Source organism: Condylura cristata, unplaced genomic scaffold (genome assembly GCF_000260355.1).
Source record: "Condylura cristata isolate star-nosed mole 26May11 unplaced genomic scaffold, ConCri1.0 scaffold00001, whole genome shotgun sequence".
NCBI lineage: Eukaryota > Metazoa > Chordata > Mammalia > Eulipotyphla > Talpidae > Condylura > Condylura cristata.
Window position 1 is genome coordinate 9,663,674 of NW_004567102.1, and position 18,301 is coordinate 9,681,974.

At 51.5% G+C, this 18,301-nt stretch overlaps 2 protein-coding genes across 7 annotated transcripts in view; one reads left to right on the forward strand and one right to left on the reverse strand.

Annotated features, from left to right (window-relative positions):
- LOC101630853 (39S ribosomal protein L2, mitochondrial) overlaps nucleotides 1-4,955 on the reverse strand; it is an 18,826-nt gene extending 13,871 nt beyond the window's left edge. Inside the window, exons 1-7 of one of the 3 annotated variants that reach the window (XM_004673506.2) lie at nucleotides 4,787-4,955; nucleotides 3,560-3,728; nucleotides 2,796-2,937; nucleotides 2,568-2,683; nucleotides 2,374-2,484; nucleotides 2,040-2,113; nucleotides 1,470-1,716 (exon numbers count right to left, since the gene is read on the reverse strand). In XM_004673506.2, coding sequence (XP_004673563.1) covers nucleotides 1,504-1,716; nucleotides 2,040-2,113; nucleotides 2,374-2,484; nucleotides 2,568-2,683; nucleotides 2,796-2,937; nucleotides 3,560-3,728; nucleotides 4,787-4,879 — 918 coding nt within the window. In that variant the 5' untranslated portion in view covers nucleotides 4,880-4,955 and the 3' untranslated portion in view covers nucleotides 1,470-1,503. Of the gene's footprint in view, nucleotides 1-728; nucleotides 954-1,469; nucleotides 1,717-2,039; nucleotides 2,114-2,373; nucleotides 2,485-2,567; nucleotides 2,684-2,795; nucleotides 2,938-3,559; nucleotides 3,729-4,786 lie in introns of those variants that run through there. The other 2 variants (XM_004673505.2, XM_012722054.1) reach the window with 2 other exon arrangements.
- Nucleotides 4,956-5,115: 160 nt separating this feature from the next.
- Nucleotides 5,116-17,864, forward strand: KLC4 (kinesin light chain 4). 4 transcript variants are annotated; one of them, XM_012722896.1, is made up of 17 exons: nucleotides 5,134-5,206; nucleotides 6,090-6,180; nucleotides 6,977-7,258; nucleotides 8,074-8,304; nucleotides 9,925-10,006; nucleotides 10,554-10,764; nucleotides 11,166-11,253; nucleotides 12,316-12,417; nucleotides 12,641-12,814; nucleotides 13,118-13,217; nucleotides 13,404-13,456; nucleotides 13,653-13,723; nucleotides 14,410-14,518; nucleotides 15,308-15,448; nucleotides 15,695-15,810; nucleotides 16,174-16,237; nucleotides 17,416-17,864. In XM_012722896.1, the coding sequence occupies exons 2-17, from the start codon at nucleotides 6,145-6,147 to the stop codon at nucleotides 17,464-17,466; spliced, it is 1,911 nt and encodes a 636-aa protein (XP_012578350.1). In that variant the 5' UTR covers nucleotides 5,134-5,206; nucleotides 6,090-6,144; the 3' UTR covers nucleotides 17,467-17,864. The 4 variants fall into 4 exon arrangements, with proteins under 4 accessions (XP_004673564.1, XP_012578350.1, XP_012578356.1 ...); XM_012722902.1 differs by lacking the exon at nucleotides 5,134-5,206 and adding an exon at nucleotides 5,407-5,721; XM_004673507.2 differs by lacking the exon at nucleotides 6,090-6,180 and having other exon boundaries at nucleotides 5,116-5,206.
- The last annotated feature ends 437 nt before the right edge of the window (nucleotides 17,865-18,301 follow it).

The window sequence follows — 18,301 nt, forward strand, 5'->3', positions numbered from 1 at the left end:
GGGGGTGGGGAGTGGGGTGGGGGCAGAGTAAAGCAGAGCCCAGGAGTTGCCTACTGCACACCGAGTGGGATGAAGCCTAGGCAGAGGAACATGAGGTTGTCTGTTCCACAAGAATACAAAATGTGGTTGCTAGTAGGCGGGCCCAATACCCTGGAGCCTGGAGCCTGGGTTGTTTTGGAGCAGTGGGAAGCGGGTAGTGAGGGTAAGGCGGGTAAGGCGGGCTTAGAGTTACAAGTGAATCCAACAGGCCTGGGGGTGGGGGTAGCAACCCTGGAAAGGGGGCATGTGAAATGCGGGATGGGGAGGGAGGCGGGGGTGAGGGCTTGGGTATAGGGGTGCTACCTCTAACAGTGGAAGAGCACAGGTGTGAGTTGCAGGGGCAAGAGAAAACTGCCGGTGAAATGAGGGTGCAAGGGGCCATGGGCTTAGAGGAGCGGATGACTGGCGGCACGGGAGTGGCAACGCCTTGGGGAGAGGCCAGGCCCAGACAACCCTGGCGATCTCTCGCCCACCGGAGATCGGATGGGTGAAGGACAGGTATAGGGCTTCGTGACGGGTTCAAAATCCCGAAAAGCTGGGGGACGCGCGGCAAGATGGGGCCGGAGGGTAGGCCGGTTAAACCAGAATCCCCAAGGCATGGTGGAATGGGGGACCGCGAGGGTCGATGCGCGACTAGACGGAGGAAAACCCAGGGTAGGGGCAGGGGGCCGCGGCGGGGCTCTGGCCACCTCAGAAGTCGACGGGGGTCCTGGCTCGAGGCCTGTCCTTCGCAGAGCTAGGGACGTGGCGCAGGCGATGGCGGCGGCCGCTGGCGGAGATTTGGGCCCCGCCTGGGCCCCCTGAAGGGGTCGAGGCGGAGAGGCGGGCGGGGGCGTGCCTCTGCAGGACAGGCGGGCAGGCAGGGGGCGTGGCGCGCAGGCACCCAGCGCCAGGGGCTGGGCCGCTGTCACCGCCAGCCCCGCTCGCACCACACTCCGGGGCGGGGCGGGGCGGGGCAGAACTCGGTCCCAGCCCCTGCGGACGCTGCCAGCCCAGCCCAGCCCAGCTTACGCCACCCCCACCCCACCCCTGGCGCTGTGGTTCATTTCCGCCAGACCCAGCGGAAAGCTTGGGGCCCTGGGAGAGCGCGGGGCGGAGCCGCCGGTGCCACCTCGGCAACGCTGGGACCTCCTCCTCCCTTCTTCCTCCGTGCCGCCCTTTCCTCTTCCTTTTTATCCTCCCTCCTGCCACAGGAAGTGCCTTCCCGGTTTCCCAAAGTCAAGACTGGAAAAGACCTTGGAGGTCGTTATCGTCCCACCCAAATCCCTCCCACATAAAGGAACTGAGGCCAGGAGGCTGGCTGGAAATGACAGGCGCAGTCTGTCTTGCTCCATTGTTCTTTCCTTTCTTCTTACCCGTACTTGTTTGCTCCTTTGCTTTACTGGGTGCAGCATGTACCATCCCAGTCCCCTCAAAAACAGTAACAGATAAAAATTGGAAGTAATTTTATTAAGAGTCCAGACATCAGCTTTGGGCAGCAGCTGAGGGAAGTTTCACGTAACTCTTCATGGGGGGCAGCGGTCGAATCTTTCGGCCTGCCCAACCCCCTTTGCGATGCCAGAGCCCACTGGACGGTCTCTTGCCCAGCCAGCGGTTCCGCCCAGCCTTGCCAATGACTCGTTTGTTATGGTCAACGTTGGACACTCGCCCTACTATTGCTGTGCAGGTTTCCAGCACCTGACAAAGAAAGCAGATAGAGAATACACTTTGGAGAGAAAGCCTGGCAATGTTGAGCTGCAGACTCTGGAGGCTTCATATACTCCATGAAAGAAGGGATGGGGCAGGGAGAAAGCTTAACACAATAGAAACCTGAGTGTAGGTCCCACTTCCTTCCCTCTATTCCTTATGGTACCAGCCTCAGCATGCCTTGTCATGTGGCTGAAAAGGATAGATCCAACTATGGAACTTCATAGCACAAAGTATCTGGGAGCTATCCTGGCCAGGAAAAGAATATTCTCAAAATTCCTCCCTGAAGACAGCCCCCCTCCCCCAATACACACCTGCATCTGCCTCTTAGAAGGGAGCTGGATGATGGCTGTCCCATTCACCTTCCTTAGCAGCACCCCGCAGGTTCCTGGGGGAAGGGAGAAGCAGCTTTGCACTCTCCACAGAGAAGGAGGTGGTAGCAGAGTTTACAGAACCCTCCCCTCCTCCTCCACCATTCTTGCTTTGCCATTTAGGAACAGATAACACTGAAGGAGAAGGCACCTAAGTTTTAGGTCAAAACACAAGCACCCTCATTTTCCTCGTTGGCCATGGGTTCACAGAACTGTGACCTCACGTCCCCCTGGCCTTCCCCACTGTAAGACTTTCAAGTTGCTCTTTTCTTCATACCTGCAGCTCGAATATACTGGGCCCCCCGGCCTGGCTCACTCTCCACGTTGTTGATAAGTGTGCCCACAGGCAAGGCCCCCAGAGGATGTGCATCTCCTTCCCGGGCAGCAACTAGAAGACAGAATTTCATCAGCACCAGAGCTCTTGCAGCCTCCCAGCAATCCTGCACCCCACATCGGGTGGCCATCTCTCACCTGCCATTCGACCTATCTGATCAGAGTTCAGGATTACATCTCCAGCCTGCATGTTTTCTGTGGCAATGATCCAACGTTTCCGTCTGCCCCCAGCAACCAGAGCTATGTCTGCTGACCTGTTCAAGGGTGAGGGACAGGTGAGCGGACCATCTAAGTATCTCACATCTTTTGAAAAGCCACAGAGCAGTCATTTAGCCATGCCATCATCACCCCATAGCCCAAACTTGCCTACAGGGATCATAACGGACAACGATGACCTTCTCCTCAAAGGGTCCTGGCTTGGTTTCCTGCTCAGGCCGGAACCGCAGAAAGTCAATCATACGATAACGTTGCTTGTGGCCTCCACCAATACCATGAACTCGGATTCGGCCTGTGGTCAGGACAGTGAATCAGCTGAGTCAGCTCCAGCAAGGGGAACAGGTCTGCTCTGAGCAGAGGCAGTGCTTCCCATATTAGGACACACAAACAAAAGAGTAAAGCAATTTGAACAGCACATTAGGGTAGTAGGGGTAGGGATACACCTATAGAGTGCTTGGCAAAAACAATTCTATGATTATGAAACTAACTTCCAGATAAAAATCTCTTCAAATTACCAACTTAATTTAGTAACAGTGCTTAATTCAAGTAAATAGTGCTCAATTTCAACTTTGGTAACCTTTGAAGCTTTGAAGAAAACTGTCATCATGACACTTCCTGTGTATGGCCAGTTGTTTCAACTATCTAGAATATCATTTGGTGCACAGACCACTTGCCCTGTTACTTTATATTCTCTGCTGGGACTTGCACACACAGTATATGCAGAAGTCTACTAAATGCTCTTAAATTGTATTTCTCTGCCTTACAATATTAACAGACGTATTACTATACCGATAGTAATCTATGTATTAACATACATTACTGTGTTAAGTGTATTAACATATGTATTACTGTACAGATCTTGGATTCTAGTTTGCCTCCTTTATTATCCTAATTCCTCTTGCTTTTGCTCCCACCTGTGTGGTCTCGGCCCCCAGATTTCCTCATCTTCACTGGTGTAACTGTGTACTTGGTACGACTTTTCCAGGACACAGAGTTGGCACTAAGAGCCACCGATGTAAGGATTGGGCGGCAGGGGAGCAACATTGAGGCAAAGGGCAGCTGGAGCAGGGCATTACTTGTCACCTAGAGATAAACAGAAAGCTCTTTTGTTTGAACACTAATTGGAAGGAGAAGTATCAGAGAACAAAGGGAGAGACAGTCAAAGTTTTAATTGTAGCCCAATTCTTCCTTGAAGTGTCAGACCAGCTGTCCAAAACTCCACCCATCACAGCTTGCACAAATATCAGTGCAGAATGTTTACCCAGGTGTATGTGTATTCATTACCTTTCCTCATTTGATCCTCTCACTCACCTCTGAAGTATTTCTTCAATGGAATGTCATGCATTGGTGCATCTCCTTCCAAATCTGACTCAAAACTCCCCTTCTACAGGGAACTTTCCCTAAACAACTTCCTTTTGCAGAGCTGGTAACTTCTACACATCCACGTTCCACCATCAACACCAAAATCTTTTGCCCATCTACCTTATGCTCCTGGGAGTTTTTCAGATATGAATGGAGGAGAGGGGTCATGTCTGCCCGGTTCCCAACTGAATTCCAGTTGTTTTGGTTTTGAATTTTATGTATGCATCTGACAATCTTCTACCCAGCAAAGCAAGATGTACAACTTTTCTGTGACTCACCAATTGCCCACTAAGAACCTTATGATACTTCATTTAGGCTCCTATTCATGGTGTCCAGCCTTACATTCGGTAATATCAGCAGTAACATCCTTAATGGTTAAGGGCCCAGATTCCTTAACTCTAATAGTTGGGTATGACCTTGCACCATTTATCCATTTTCTCATATGTAAAGTGGGGATAACAATTCGTAGAGTGATTAATAGGAACTCACTTATTTAAAACATCTATTACTTATGCTTGACTTATGATAGTTACTCAATGAATATCACTGATTATTGAAAGTGTACAATGGTGTTCTGTAAGTCACTTTCAATTCTAATATCTCGTCCGAAAAAACAGCAACACTTAACAGAACTGAAAGCTAAGGCTGAGAGTGACTTATTCGAGGTCACCAGCATGCGTGAGTCCTCACCAGGCTCACATTTCTGGCTTCCCCTTTCAGAGTATCCCCTCTTCGCGGCCCGGAAGGAAACAGCCTTATTCCCGGGTAAGGTGAATTACCTGGGAACCTGGGAGCAGGCTCTGGCTGGGGACAGCGGACGGGGGCGTCAGGCTCAGGGAGCCCAGAGCGCGGGTTAGTGCCCGCAGGGCCATGAAGGTGGTCAGGTTCCACCAGGCTCAGGACGCCACCATACACTTCAGACAGGTTTCGCGGCGCTGACAGATGACGCTAAAGGAGGCAAATACCGTCGCTCTCTTCTACGTCAAGGAGGCGGGCCTCGGTCCCGAAAGCAGCTGGAGCCACACCTCCTTTTTGCCTTTCACTTGACCAAAGCCAATCATAGAGCTTAACTGGGGTCGCGTGACTATACCACAGGCTCCGCCCTGCGGAGCCGTCAAAACAATTGCCTCGAGCGGCAGCCATGATGAATTTAAAGGGGCAGTACCGGCGAGTTCGGTAGCCAGATCGAGAGACTGCGGGTGAGTGCTTGGCTGTACTTTTGGGGCTAAGGGTTGAGGTTCCGCTGCTTCTTATTCCGCGTTCCCGGACAGCTGAACAAACCCCCTCCTACCGACCTTACACAACTGTACTCAAAAAACCCCGCCCCCCGCGAGTCTTCCCGCCCCTCAGTGACCCGACCGACAGACGGACACACTGTCTGCCCCGCCCCTGCGCTACCGACTGACTCAGTGACCTCGGCTTTGCCGGCTCCTGTAGGTCCTTGGCGGAGCGGACCTCAGCGGTAGCTCCGCTCCCTCCCTTGTCCGTCACCGGGCTGTCTTTACCCACTCTGGGCCCCAGGGCCGGTCGTTGGCCTGGGACACTCCCCAGTCACATCCCCAGGCCTGGGAGACAGCGCTCGGCGCCCCACTTCCCGGTGACCTGAAGCCGCTCCGCAGACCTGCCTTTCTTCCTGCTTCATCAGGCGCCCGCGAGGCACCCTAAAGTGACTGCTCGCAGAGCCTGTTAGTAGCTGACTGACAGACAAAGCTAGGCAAGTGACTAGGCTTGGAGGGACCCGGTCTTTTCCCTACCCTTTCTCAGACACGCCCCTTGCCACAGGTCTCAGATCTAATCTCTCGGGAGAAAATAGCTCCCCAGGCTTTGGTTGGGAGGTTGGTTTCTGGCAGAGGAGGGACACGGGTCATCTTGAAGACCTGTAGGCAGTAGAGGGAGGGTGTTTGTCTTGGGTGGGGCTCTGTGCCAGGGCCTCTGGGTGGCTGCGAAGTGAACGAAGAGGTGGGAACATTGGACTTCTGGACTTTGGGCTAAGCAGATCCTTTTGAGTCTCTGGCTGCTGAGCAGAATTTCTTCCCGGCTCCTGCCTGAGTCGGGTAGCCAAGGGCTGTATTCTGTACACAGGTAAGAGGCCCTTTTGAGGAAGTAGGAAGACAGCCTGAGGTCTGGGGTGGAAGGTATGAAGGCTAATGTGGAAAGAAGCCCAGCTGACCAGGTTTGGCTTAGTTCAGTGGATGATAGATGTGCCTGAAAGACCATGTGCCTTCTGGGGTCCCCTCATGTGTGTCCTGGCATGAAGGCTCCCTTTCTTTTCCCTCTCTTCCTCCCCCCCCCCAACATCTCTGCACTATTTTGTATATTTCCTGTCTGCTTTAGCCCCATTGCTTTTGCAGCTCTCACCAAATACCCCTTGTGTCCTCACCATGCGCTCATCTTTTCATAACCCAAGCTCTCCATCTTCTTTTCTGTTGTCCCTCTGCTGGCATCTTCATTCTTTCTACAGTCTTTCTTATTTTATTTTAAAGATTTATTTATTTATGCATGCAAGAACTGGGGTGTAAGCAGAGGTGTGGGGGTGGTGTAGGGGGGTGAGTGAGAGGATTCACCAGAGAGTGGGGAGCAGAACAGGTGGATCACCTGAAATACACTGCTGAGGGGAGCAGCAGTGAGACAGGAGAGGTCTGTTGCATCATGTGGGTCACCTCCCTAGCCGGATGGGGATCTAACTGTGCTGCAGTAGCACTGTGTCTTTAACCCCTTCACCACCAGAAGACCACTAGCCTTTCTTGTTCAAGTCCTCTCTTTCTCCTTGTCCACACTCTTGACTCTGTGCTTAGTGTTGTAGGCTCCTCCCCATTGGTCACTCTCCAATTAAACCACAGTGTTGCTCTTGCTCTCTCTTGGTCCTTCACTTGGATTGCCACCATTCTCTAACCAACGTGCTCAGCCTCTCTTTCTTTCTTTCTTCTTCTTTTTTTTAATGCCAAATGAGCTCTGTTGTTTCTCCCTAGCCCGGTCAAGTTCCCCTGACCAGGATGTCAGGCCTGGTGTTGGGGCAGCGGGATGAACCTGCAGCACACCGGCTCAGCCAGGATGAGATCCTGGGAAGCACTCGGCTGGTGAGCCAAGGGCTGGAGGCCCTACACAGCGAACACCAGGCTGTACTGCAAAGTCTGTCCCAAACCATTGAGTGTCTGCAGCAGGGAGGCCATGAAGAAGGTCTGGTGCATGAGAAGGCCCGGCAACTGCGTCGCTCCATGGAAAACATTGAACTGGGGCTGAGTGAGGCTCAGGTGAGAGAGAGGAGTGAGTGTCATGTGATTCAGTGTAATAAACAGTTTTCTGATTGGAGATTAGGTGGCCCTGCTCTAGACTGTTAAATTCATTCATTGTGCAAGTGTGTATTAAATTCCCTACCATGTGCCAGACATTTGAGATAGCTCACTGAGCACAATAGTCAAAAATTTAAATTTTAGGCAACTAATACACAAGTAAGTAATGACAGCATGATTGTTGCCAAAGGTAAAAATAAAGCAGGGAAGGAGGTTAGGGAATAAATGAGAGAAGAGCATCCTCAGCAGAGCAACAGCAAGGACAACGTAGAGCCCTCCAGTGAGTTCACTGCTGGTGAGACTGCAGTAGAATGAATGAGGGGACACAAGGTAGAAAATGCTTCCTACCTTGCAAAGGCAGTGGGCCTGGGGGGAGGGGAACAGGTCAAGTGGAACTTACAAGCTTTCGCTTTGAATGAGGTGGAAGTTGTTGGAATGTTCTGAGCAGAGGAGTATGTGGTTTAACTTCGTATTTTAAAAGGCTCACTTGGCTGCTAGGTTGAGAATAGGCTCTAAGGAAATAAGGGCAAACACAGGGCGGGCCGTGAGGAGGCTATTATAGTAATCCAGGTAGGAATTAATGGTGGCCTGACCTGCAGTGGTGGCAGTGGAGATGGTGAGAAATAGGTCTATTTTGAAGGTAGAATCACTGCTATCTATCCCCACCTCCTGGCTGAGGCCAGTCTTATTACGGCTTCACTGGGCTTCCCTCCCATCTATCCCTGACCACTTCTGGAAAGAAGCGCCTGGTATTCACAGGATGTACCCCCACCTAGGTGATGCTGGCTTTAGCCAGCCACCTAAGCACAGTGGAGTCAGAGAAACAGAAACTGCGGGCTCAGGTGCGGCGGCTGTGTCAGGAGAACCAGTGGCTTCGGGACGAGCTCGCAGGTACACAGCAACGGCTGCAGCGCAGTGAACAGGCCGTGGCTCAGCTGGAGGAGGAAAAGAAGCATCTGGAGTTCCTGGGACAGCTGCGGCAATACGATGAGGATGGACACACGGCTGTAAGTTTGCGGAGGCGAGACTGGCTGGGGTGCAGGCAGGGACAACTGAGGGCAGCACTCCAGATGTGGGGCCAGCTGCACCTTCAGCATGGGCCCGCAGTGCTGTCCACCCCTGCTGGCAGAGGCCAGGGCTTGACACCATCTCCAGATGACAGCTATAGGAAAACAGTTCACTCATTCAATCAATGTTTCATTAAATGACTACTGTACCTGCCAGGCTCTGACATTCCTCTGGGCATGTAACAGTGAACAGGGCAGACAGAGTTCCTACTCTCACAATTACAGGTTTGTGGGGGCAAGACAGATAAGTACCTGCACAGTTCAGGATCCTAAGAGCTATAATTGGGGAAGCATAGCCCAGTTGAGCAGGGTCTTCTAAGATTTGCTCTCAAAATGTGTAAAGTTAACCCTCACTTAACATACATTTATTCATCTCTACGCCTTAGAGCGAAAAGATGTGTTTAGGGGTACTATAAAGAACCATAAAAGAGTTCCTGTTGGGCCTCCTTAGTGGCCCACTGGTTAAGACTCAGTGCTGACTCCGTGAAGGCCCACTTCGATGGCCTGAGTTCAATCTCTGGCTGGGGAGCTAGCCCACATACGGTGCAACAGTCACAGCATATTTCAGTAAATCTGTCTATTTTGATGAATCCTTTCACCCCGCCGCCCCCGCCCCCCACGTCCCTGCTCCTCTGGCCTATATACCCCAATTCTTCTACACAAAAATACATGAATAAAATCTTAAAAAATATAAAAATATATATTTAAAAAAGAGTTCCTACCTCGTAAACTTATAATAGCTATAAGGTCAAGGCTCTTAGACAGAAGCACCCTTTGTCTTGCAAAGCAACGAGGGCTCAGTCTGGATAACTGATTCTGCTAATGTGGGTGGAATTCCAAGGAGATGGATTCCTGGGAGCTAGAATGGTCTGAGAAAGCATCACAGAGGAGGTGGTTTATAGGTAGGGCTTTTTCATTTCAATGGATAAGGAGTTGGGATGGATTTTAATGAATGATGAAGGAGAGGAGGAGACTTCCAGACTCAGGAGAGGCAAGAAAAGGAAAGGAGGTAATTTCCATGGACACACATTGGCAAAGCTGGGCAGGAGGGTTTGGGTGTTTTGTACAAGGCTTCACTGCCTGGTGGGACACGGAAGGTTAGACAGTGAGGGTTGGCATTTACGCCAGAGTAAGCAAGGTCAGATGATGGAGACAGGCAGAGTTAAACACTTTGGGTATGTGTCAGTAAGATCAGACACACTCACTGCCCACAGGAAAGACAGGACAGACATATAATCACTGTAAACACACAGGGATTGGCAGAGGGCTATAATTGTAAGAGCTGAGGAGGGGGAGGAGGGAGCTGGAGATTTAAGGTGCTTAGAAAGGTAACTGGATGGGAAAGAAAGGAAAGTCATGAGATTTTGGCTGAAGTATTTCTGGTTTTTACAAAGAAGAGAGGCCTGAACTTGGCAAGACAGATGCTGGCCTTCCCAGGGCAGTGAGGGACACGGACTAGGTCTTCTCAGCCCCACCTGTCAGTGACTTCATAGTTGAGAGGGGCCTTAAAGAACCTCTTGGAGTTACCTTGGCCCAGACTTGCTGCTGCTTCCCTTCCAGGAGGAGAAGGAGGGTGATGCCAGCAAGGATTCCCTGGATGACCTCTTCCCCAATGAGGAAGAAGAGGACTCCAGCAATGGCTGTGAGTGTGACACTGGCATTGGAGGGTGCGGTGGGAGGCTGGTCCCAGCTGTGGCCCACCCTGTACACTGGGTGCTTAACTCCCTCTGCAAATGGGACAGGGCTTTTGCTTTCCCTCAGTCTCCCCCTTGATGTTCATTAACATTTACTAAATACTTACATTGATAAGCAGTGCTAGGGACTAGGGGTCCCTAGGGGTCAGGAGGTAAGAATGATACAGGTCCTTGCCAGTCAGGTGGGCGAAGGACCCTGAACTGGAAGAGCATGAACTTCTCAGGGCAAAGAACTAAGTCTTTCTTATCTTTTTATCTCTGGCACAGCCCCTATGCTTACTGAACAAATGTTTGTTTAATGAATGAATATCACTGAATGAACTATGTGTACAGGTGCAAGAAAGCAGACAAAAGAATGGCTCTTGAGGCAGATCTTGAGTGAACCTGGTGGGGGGCGGGCACAGGCATGGAACAAGGTGGGGGGTGGGGGCGGATAACAGAGGGGGAAGGAGGAGTCCTCTGAAAATGTCCTGCTCACTTTCTGGGATGGTTTAGTGTCCCGTGGCCAGGGCACCCAACACAGTGGATATGAGATTCCAGCGAGACTGCGGACACTGCACAACTTGGTGATTCAGTATGCGGCCCAGGGTCGCTATGAGGTAGCCGTGCCCCTCTGCAAGCAGGCGCTGGAGGACCTGGAGCGCACATCCGGCCGTGGCCACCCTGACGTCGCGACCATGCTCAACATCCTGGCCTTGGTGTATCGGCGAGTACCGCCCTTCTTGCCTCCACATTGCCCCTTGACCCTCCTTTGGCGCCCACTCCTCCTCGCCACAGGTCCCCTCTTGGCCTTGGCCAGGTATACCCCATGTGGGGCTTTCTCACTCTTTTCCAAAGCTGTGCCCTTGACCCTAGAGAATACTTGTGTCAGCCTACTTGCATTTGAAGCCTCTCCTCTGGGGAGGGTCTCTTTCTGTCTCTTGTACCCCATAACTAGTGGCTTCTTCCATCATGGCCATGCTCTCTCTGCATCCAAGTGCAAGTATGCGGGCGGGCTGCTCACACCAGGCTCCCTGTCTCCTCAGGCATCCCAAAGGGAAGGAGAGAAGGAAATGGCTTGGAGGACAGGTTTCAGGGTAACCAGTTGTCACTTTTGCCCTTTTCCAGGGACCAGAATAAGTATAAGGAAGCTGCCCACCTGCTGAATGATGCCCTCAGCATCCGGGAGAGCACCCTAGGCCGGGACCACCCTGCTGTCAGTATTTCTTGTTCTGCTCTTGTACACTTTTGATGTCTCTCGGCTTATCCCTCGCTGCCACCAGCCTGCTTACTAGGGATGCTCAGGAAGGAGGCATGAGGGTTCCGTTCTTGCAGGCGTCATCTCCCAAGGCCAGTGGGTCAGCTCTCGAAACCCAGTAACTCCTTATAATGAGCATTTCTATATTATGAATTCATAAATAGTGTAACCTACCCACCTATAAAGTTTCCCAGAAAAAGGTAAAAAATAACCTATTAGTATAAGAGAGAAATAAAATAAATTACAGTAAAAAAATAGTATAATATATATAATACACTACAATCAAATGAAAATATGGTACAGTAACAGTTGTATTCAGTACATCTATGCTTGAAGATAGATATACTAGATATGATACATAACTTTAGACTTAGGAGAAGTCAGGCTAACAGCTGTTCTGTGTTAAAAAGTGCTAGAAAACTGATAGAAGCATCAGTGGATATGAGGTAAAGATCCAGATTTAGAATAAGTAAAACAAGGAAAAAAAATAAAAGAAGTAATAATGACAGACCAAGTTGATTTGGATGTGAAGAGAGAAATAACCTCAGTAGGGTGGCCCGCCAAGACAATTGGTAGATTGTCAAAGAGAAAGAGGATGTTTTGGAAAGGGAACTGACTGTGAGTTATGATTGGTGATAGGCAGCAATGGTGTACCTTAGAAAGTGTGACTCCTGTCTTGACGTCCCACTGGGCGGGCCTCAGAGCTTGTATCTAGTGTTGGGATGCAGAAGCTGGTAGAGCTCCCCCACCTATGCAGAATAGCTGTAGGGCCTTGCTTCCCCCAAGGTTAATAAGGGCCCCAGTCTCCAATAGCAACTGAAAAAAAGGCCGCTATCCTCTAGAGGGCGATACCACCCCCTCCCCAGAGAACCTCAGCCTACTCCCTAGTTTCCTCACCACGCCTCTGGCTAGGGTGGACAGTCCAATGCAGTGAGTGGCCTTGCTGTGCTGTGAAGGACCTCCAATTCTCTAGGTCCTTTGCAGCACCAACGACTGATGGGGACAGGCTTGTCTTCCCAGGTGGCTGCCACACTCAACAATCTGGCTGTGCTCTATGGCAAGAGAGGCAAATACAAGGAGGCAGAGCCGCTGTGCCAGCGGGCACTGGAGATTCGAGAAAAGGTGCCTGGGCCTCTCCCCAGTCTTCCCTGCTGCTCTTCCCCTGCTACCCCCTCTCTTCAGGTCTGTCCTCTTCTCTGACTTTTTTCTCACCCCCCACTATGTCTGCCTTATTTCCTTTTTTGTCATTCCTTCCCCCTGCCCCCCCATGTATGCGTGTTCACATGTGCCAGTGTGCACACAAACTCATGGTCATGGGCATCATGGTTCTTGTGCCCCTTTTCAGGTCCTGGGCACTGACCACCCAGATGTGGCAAAGCAGCTGAACAATCTGGCCCTGTTGTGCCAAAACCAGGGCAAATATGAGGCTGTAGAACGCTATTACCGGCGAGCACTGGCCATCTATGAGGGGCAGCTGGGGCTGGACAACCCTAATGTAGCCCGAACCAAGAACAACCTGGTAAGGGGGGAAGGGGAAGGCCACTGGGCCTGGCATCTGGAGGCATCATTGGCTGTACATTAACTCCATGCCTTTGCGCCCCTCTCTGGGGCTGCCCTTGCGGGTGAGGGGTGTATCTCATTCACTGGTAGCCTCTGTGAGTAGAATGAGAATGCCCTTGACCATGTAGCTAGGAGAGGAAGTAGGAGGAGTTGCTCTGGAGAGAGTGATAAAGAGACTAAGAAGTAGAAATCTCTGAGCTGGCCCAGACCCTGTCTTCATTTCTTGCTTTTTTTTTTTTTTTTTTTGCCTTCATGTACCCAGGCTTCCTGTTACCTGAAACAGGGCAAATATGCTGAGGCTGAGATACTCTACAAAGAGATCCTGACCCGTGCCCACGTGCAGGAGTTTGGGTCTGTGGATGGTGAGTGGTAAGGGCAGGGGAAGGAGATATAGAGGACAAGAAATGTAGTGCAAAGGTGCAGGGATTAGGCCACACTGATTCCCAAGGGGAGTCAGAACCCTTTAGTTCATCTAGCTCTGTTCTCTGAGTCCCCTCATACTGTCCAGCTCTGTTCTCTAACCTCACCACCTGCTGTGTCACCCCCAGATGACCACAAACCCATCTGGATGCATGCAGAGGAGCGGGAGGAAATGAGCAAAGTGAGTGGGGCTCCCTGCCTGGGGGACCAGCGCCTCTGTCTTACTCTGCAGCGGCCCAGCCCTTGCTTCCCACTCGGGCACCAGTCCCAGGTGTCCAGTGCTTGGCCAGCCTGTACCCTACCCTAGCCCCCACCGGCCTGCCCAGCTTCTCTTTTCTCTCACCTCTGGCTTCCCCTCTCCCTCTGTCCTCCTGCAGGGCAGGCACCGTGAGGGCAGCACCCCTTATGCTGAATATGGAGGCTGGTACAAGGCCTGCAAAGTGAGCAGGTGAGCTGCTGATGGTGCTTTCCGTCAAAGCCCACTGGGCCTGTTTCCTTCTCTCTCTATTATTTAAAAAATTTATTTATGCATACAGAACTGGGGTACAGGCCAGAGGTGCGGGGGTAGGGTGTGAGAGGATACACCAGAGACAGAGTGGGGAGCAGACAGACCAGGCAGATGTACTGAAATACACTGTTGAGAGGAGCAGGGGTGGGTCAGGAGAGGTCTGCCATATCATGTGGGTCACTTCTCTGGCCGGGGATCAAACTTGTGCTGCAGTGGCTGCAGTAGCTTCATAATGCTGTGCTTTTCACCTGTTGAGCCACCAGGGAGGGCCCCTTCATTCTCTTTTTAAAACAGATTTATTTATTTATTTTTGCACAGAAAAACTGGGATTAGGCCTGAGGTACGGGGAGTGAAAGGATTCACCAGAGACAGAGTGGGGAGCAGAACAGGCAGATTGACTGAAATGCACTGCTGAGGGGAGCAGCTGGTGAGACAGGAGAGGTCTGCTGAGCCATGTGGGTCTGTTCGGTGGCTGGAGATCAAACTCAGGCTGTTGGGGTGATAGTTCTTAAACTTAACTCCTAGGCCACCATGGAGGCCCTCCTTCTCCCTTTGACCTTCCCTTGGCCTTAACTGCTTCCTCTCTCTTCTGTTGTCTTTTCATTTCCTGGTCTCTCCCCCCACAGTCCCACGGTGAACACCACTCTGAGAAACCTAGGTGCTCTGTACAGACGTCAGGGAAAGCTGGAGGCCGCGGAGACCCTGGAGGAATGTGCTTTGCGCTCCCGGAAACAGGTCAGAGATCACAAGGGAAGATGGTGGGCGGGGAAGGCTGGCATCTGGAGACTGGAGACCACCAAGGCTTTCTTTGCATCTTCACAGAAGAGGGAGGAGAGGCTAAGGAGAAAGATTGGGAAGAGGATAGCGAGGCCCTCTGGTGGTGGTTTTTAATCATGCTCTTCCCCCCCACCCCACCTGCCTTTTGTGGTCAAAACTCAAACTTCAAAGTTCACTTCATGAAATTGGACCAATCTTCTTTTCTTAAAGATTGATTTTATTTATTTATGCATACATGGGCTGGAGTGTAGGCCAGAAATACAGGGCCGGTGGTGGTGGCCACACAGGAGAGGCCTGCTGTGCCATGTGGGTCAGCTCCCTGGCCAGGGATCCAACTCATGCTGCCGTGGCTGCGGATAGTTATGTAGTGCTGAGACTTAATCCTTTGCACCCCAGGGAAGCCCCAAATTGGACTAATTTTCTCACACTGACCTTTGAGGAATTCACTCAGGGGAGGCATGGGTGATATAGATGAGAGGTTTGAGGTGACAGGAACCCTAAAATTAGAGTTTCTTAAATTGTGGGTCTTGACTTACTAGTGGTTGCGAAATCAATTCATTGTGGGCCATGTATATAGCTCTATGATATACCCAAATGCAGGAATATACTGCTAATACAAAAGGTGACTGTGAGTCACAAAGAAAATGTTTTCCTTACTGTATGTAGGTGGTAGTAAAAAAAAAGTTGGAAGCTCCATTCTGAGCAGTTAAGTAGTGGAAAGTCCTAGTTTCTTCTTTTTCCTTCCAGGGCACCGACCCCATTAGCCAGACCAAGGTGGCAGAGCTGCTTGGGGAAGGTGACAGTGGAAGAGCCTCCCAGGAGGGCCCTGGGGGCAGTGTGAAATTCGAGGGAGGTGAGGAAGCTTCTGTGGCTGTGGAGTGGTCAGGGGTAAGTAGGATCATTGTCCTTCCTGCTGCTGGTGGTGAGACTCTGAGACTGTCCACGTAGGGGCCAAAGACATGTGACCTTGCTTAAGTTCAGTTAGCCCATCCTGCCCAGGGGACCTCTGTGGGCAGCTTTTGACAGAGTTCACGGGGTTTGGGCAGGAATGGGGAGTAATGTGCAGCAAGAGTAGACTTAGAAACCAGTCTGTGTGGGATCCTCTTAGCTTCTGTTCCCCACCCTCTCCACCAGGATGGCAGTGGGGCCCTGCAAAGGAGTGGCTCTCTGGGCAGGTTCCGGGATGTGTTCCGGAGAAGCAGTGAACTCCTGGTGAGGAAGCTTCAGGGGACAGATCATCGGCCCTCCAGGTACACAGTAAGGCCAGAGATGGCAAAGCAGGCAAGTCAGTGCCTGCAGCCAACTCTTCTCAGCTCCTCATCTCTGGAGGAGAAAGTATCTTGGAGAGAAACTTAGGAGTGATTGGAGAGTGCTTAGGAATAGCCAGTGTACCAGAGGAGGGAAAAAGATACCCAAGGAAGTGTCTGTGATGAAGGTAGGTATGTGTGTGTATGTGAGAGACAGCACGTGTGAATGTGTGCATATGTGTAGGGGTGGTGTTAAATTGTGGGGAGGCAGTGATTTGATTTCCTATGGCAGGGCCCTAGAGTCCCACAGCTTTAGGGGTTTTCAAGGAAAAGAATGAGTTTCAATTCTTTCTCTCTACATTGTAGCAACAATATGAAGCGAGCAGCCTCCTTAAACTATCTGAACCAACCAGATGCAGCCCCCTTCCAGGTGAGAGCAGTGGTGGGTGAAACAAATCAGCCCTTTGGGGGTTAGGAAGAGGGCGGAGTAGTCCTCTGAGATGAAGACTCCAGCCAGGAAGCTGGAATTAGGCACACTGGTATCAGGCGGATGGCTGGTTGGGTTGGTGAAGGAGCAAATAAATTCATCAGGAGGGGGGCAGACATTGATGTTCTCTAAACTGGTGCTTTTTTTTTTTTTAAAGATTTATTTATGCATATAGAACTGGGGTACAGGCCAGAGATGTAGGGATAGTGAGAGGGTAAGAGGATTCACCAGAGACAGAGCGGGGTACAGAACAGGCAGATCGATGAAGTACACTGCTGAGGGGAGCAGCAGGTGAGACGGGAAAGGTCTGCCGCGCCATGTCGGTCTCCTTCCTGGCTGGGGATTAAACTCCTGAAGTGGCTGTGGCTAGCTTTGTAGTGCTGTGCTTTAACCTGTTACGCTACCAGGGAGGGTACTAAACTGGTGCTTTGCAGTTATGAATAATTCAAGAATGATTTGGGATATACTAATTGTTCTTCCTTATACAGTCACTATATTCTTTTTTGTTTGTTTAAAGATTTATATTTATGCATAGAGAGCTGGGGTACCGGCCAGACGTGCAGGGGCGGTAAGAGGATTCACCAGAGAAGGAGTGGGGAGCAGAATAGGCCGACTGATGAAGTACACTGCTGAGGGGAGCAGCAGGCGGGCCAGGAGAGTTCTGCCACGCCATGTGGGTCCCCCCCCTCCGGGGCGGGGATTGAACAAGTGCTGAAATAGGTTTAGCTTCTTAGTGCTGTGCTTTAACCCGCTGCGCCACCCAGGGAGGGCCCTGTCACTATATTCTTCACTATGGGAACTCAGTAGCTTAGAAGGGGGATAATATAAAGTCATCTCCATTTGAGGAAAGTGATGACATTTGAAAGGGAAATGGCTACTCATATCAACATATTCAGAGTATATGCCAATATTCACATAGCTCTTCCACGTTATTTTCTCTACCAGATTGTGGCCTTCTAGAAAATCCCAGCAAAGGCTAAACAAAGCCCTAGAGTCTGTTGAGATTACAGGCTCACTTCTAGGCCCAGGGATAAACTGCAGCCATCAGCTGGCTCGATTCCAGGCCACAGTCTTTGGGAGGCTGAGCTCCTGAGTTGATGGGGTGGTGTTTTCTGTTTCAGGCCTCCCGGGGCCTCAGTGCCAGCACTATGAACCTCTCTTCAAGCAGCTGACATTCAACACCCTCCCCAGGTCTGCTGGGTCCCCCAACAGCCCTCACAGCATTCCCTATTGCTCCTGGCTCTTCCAACCCCAAGAAGGGAGAGCAGTGAAGGGGGAGCAGTTAACCAGAAGATTGCTGCTGCCCTTAGGGTCTCGGCTCCCTCCTCAGGAATTTCCCTCTGGAAAGACCCTCAGGACATCCTTTGCCCACCCTTTGGTTCGCTGAGTAGCTAACTCGGAGGCCCCCAAGGTGGGCAAGAAGCAGGTGTGCAGCCTGCTTTGGCTTTTCTGTCAGGAGGGTTTGGAGCTAGCCAGGCTGCCTTGCCCTGGCCGCTATCCTTCCCTCTGCTGCCTCACTTCAGGTCCATGTATTTCACTTTTCTTAAATAAAAGAATCAGGTAACTATTCTGCCAATTGAGTCTTGTTTGAAGAGGGAAGGAAGCAGTGTGGGGGCCTTCGCGGAAGGATGAGGAGCGGTGATGGATGGGCCAAAGGAGGAGTGTTGATTCTTGGGTCTCCCGTCTCTTCCCGTTTGTGTCCTCTCCAGCAGGGCCTGCAGGAAGGCATCTGGGGGATGGGGGGAGGAGGCCCACAACCCATGGAGAAGGTGCAGTGGACTGGGTTGTCAGGGACATGTGGTGGCCATGTGGCAGGACCCTGGAGTCCTGGCGCCACTGCTCCCAGCCTGTGAGGCCCTCAGTGGCTGCCCCTCCTCCTCCCAGCTGTGTGGGGGAAGGGAGGTCTAAGAAGGCCTGGGGGGGCCCTCCAGAGTCAGAGGGGGACGAGGCACTATCCATCCCCTCTCAACATATCCTGAGGCCTGAGCAGCAGCTGGGGCCCATCTT

Coding starts and splice junctions, on each gene's coding strand:
- KLC4 (XM_012722896.1), top strand. CDS start 6,145: ATGAAGGCTAATGTGGAAAGAAGCCCAGCTGACCAG. Junction 11,254..12,315: donor TAGGCCGGGACCACCCTGCT/GTCAGTATTTCT, acceptor TTGTCTTCCCAG/GTGGCTGCCACACTCAACAA. Junction 13,218..13,403: donor GGAGTTTGGGTCTGTGGATG/GTGAGTGGTAAG, acceptor TGTCACCCCCAG/ATGACCACAAACCCATCTGG.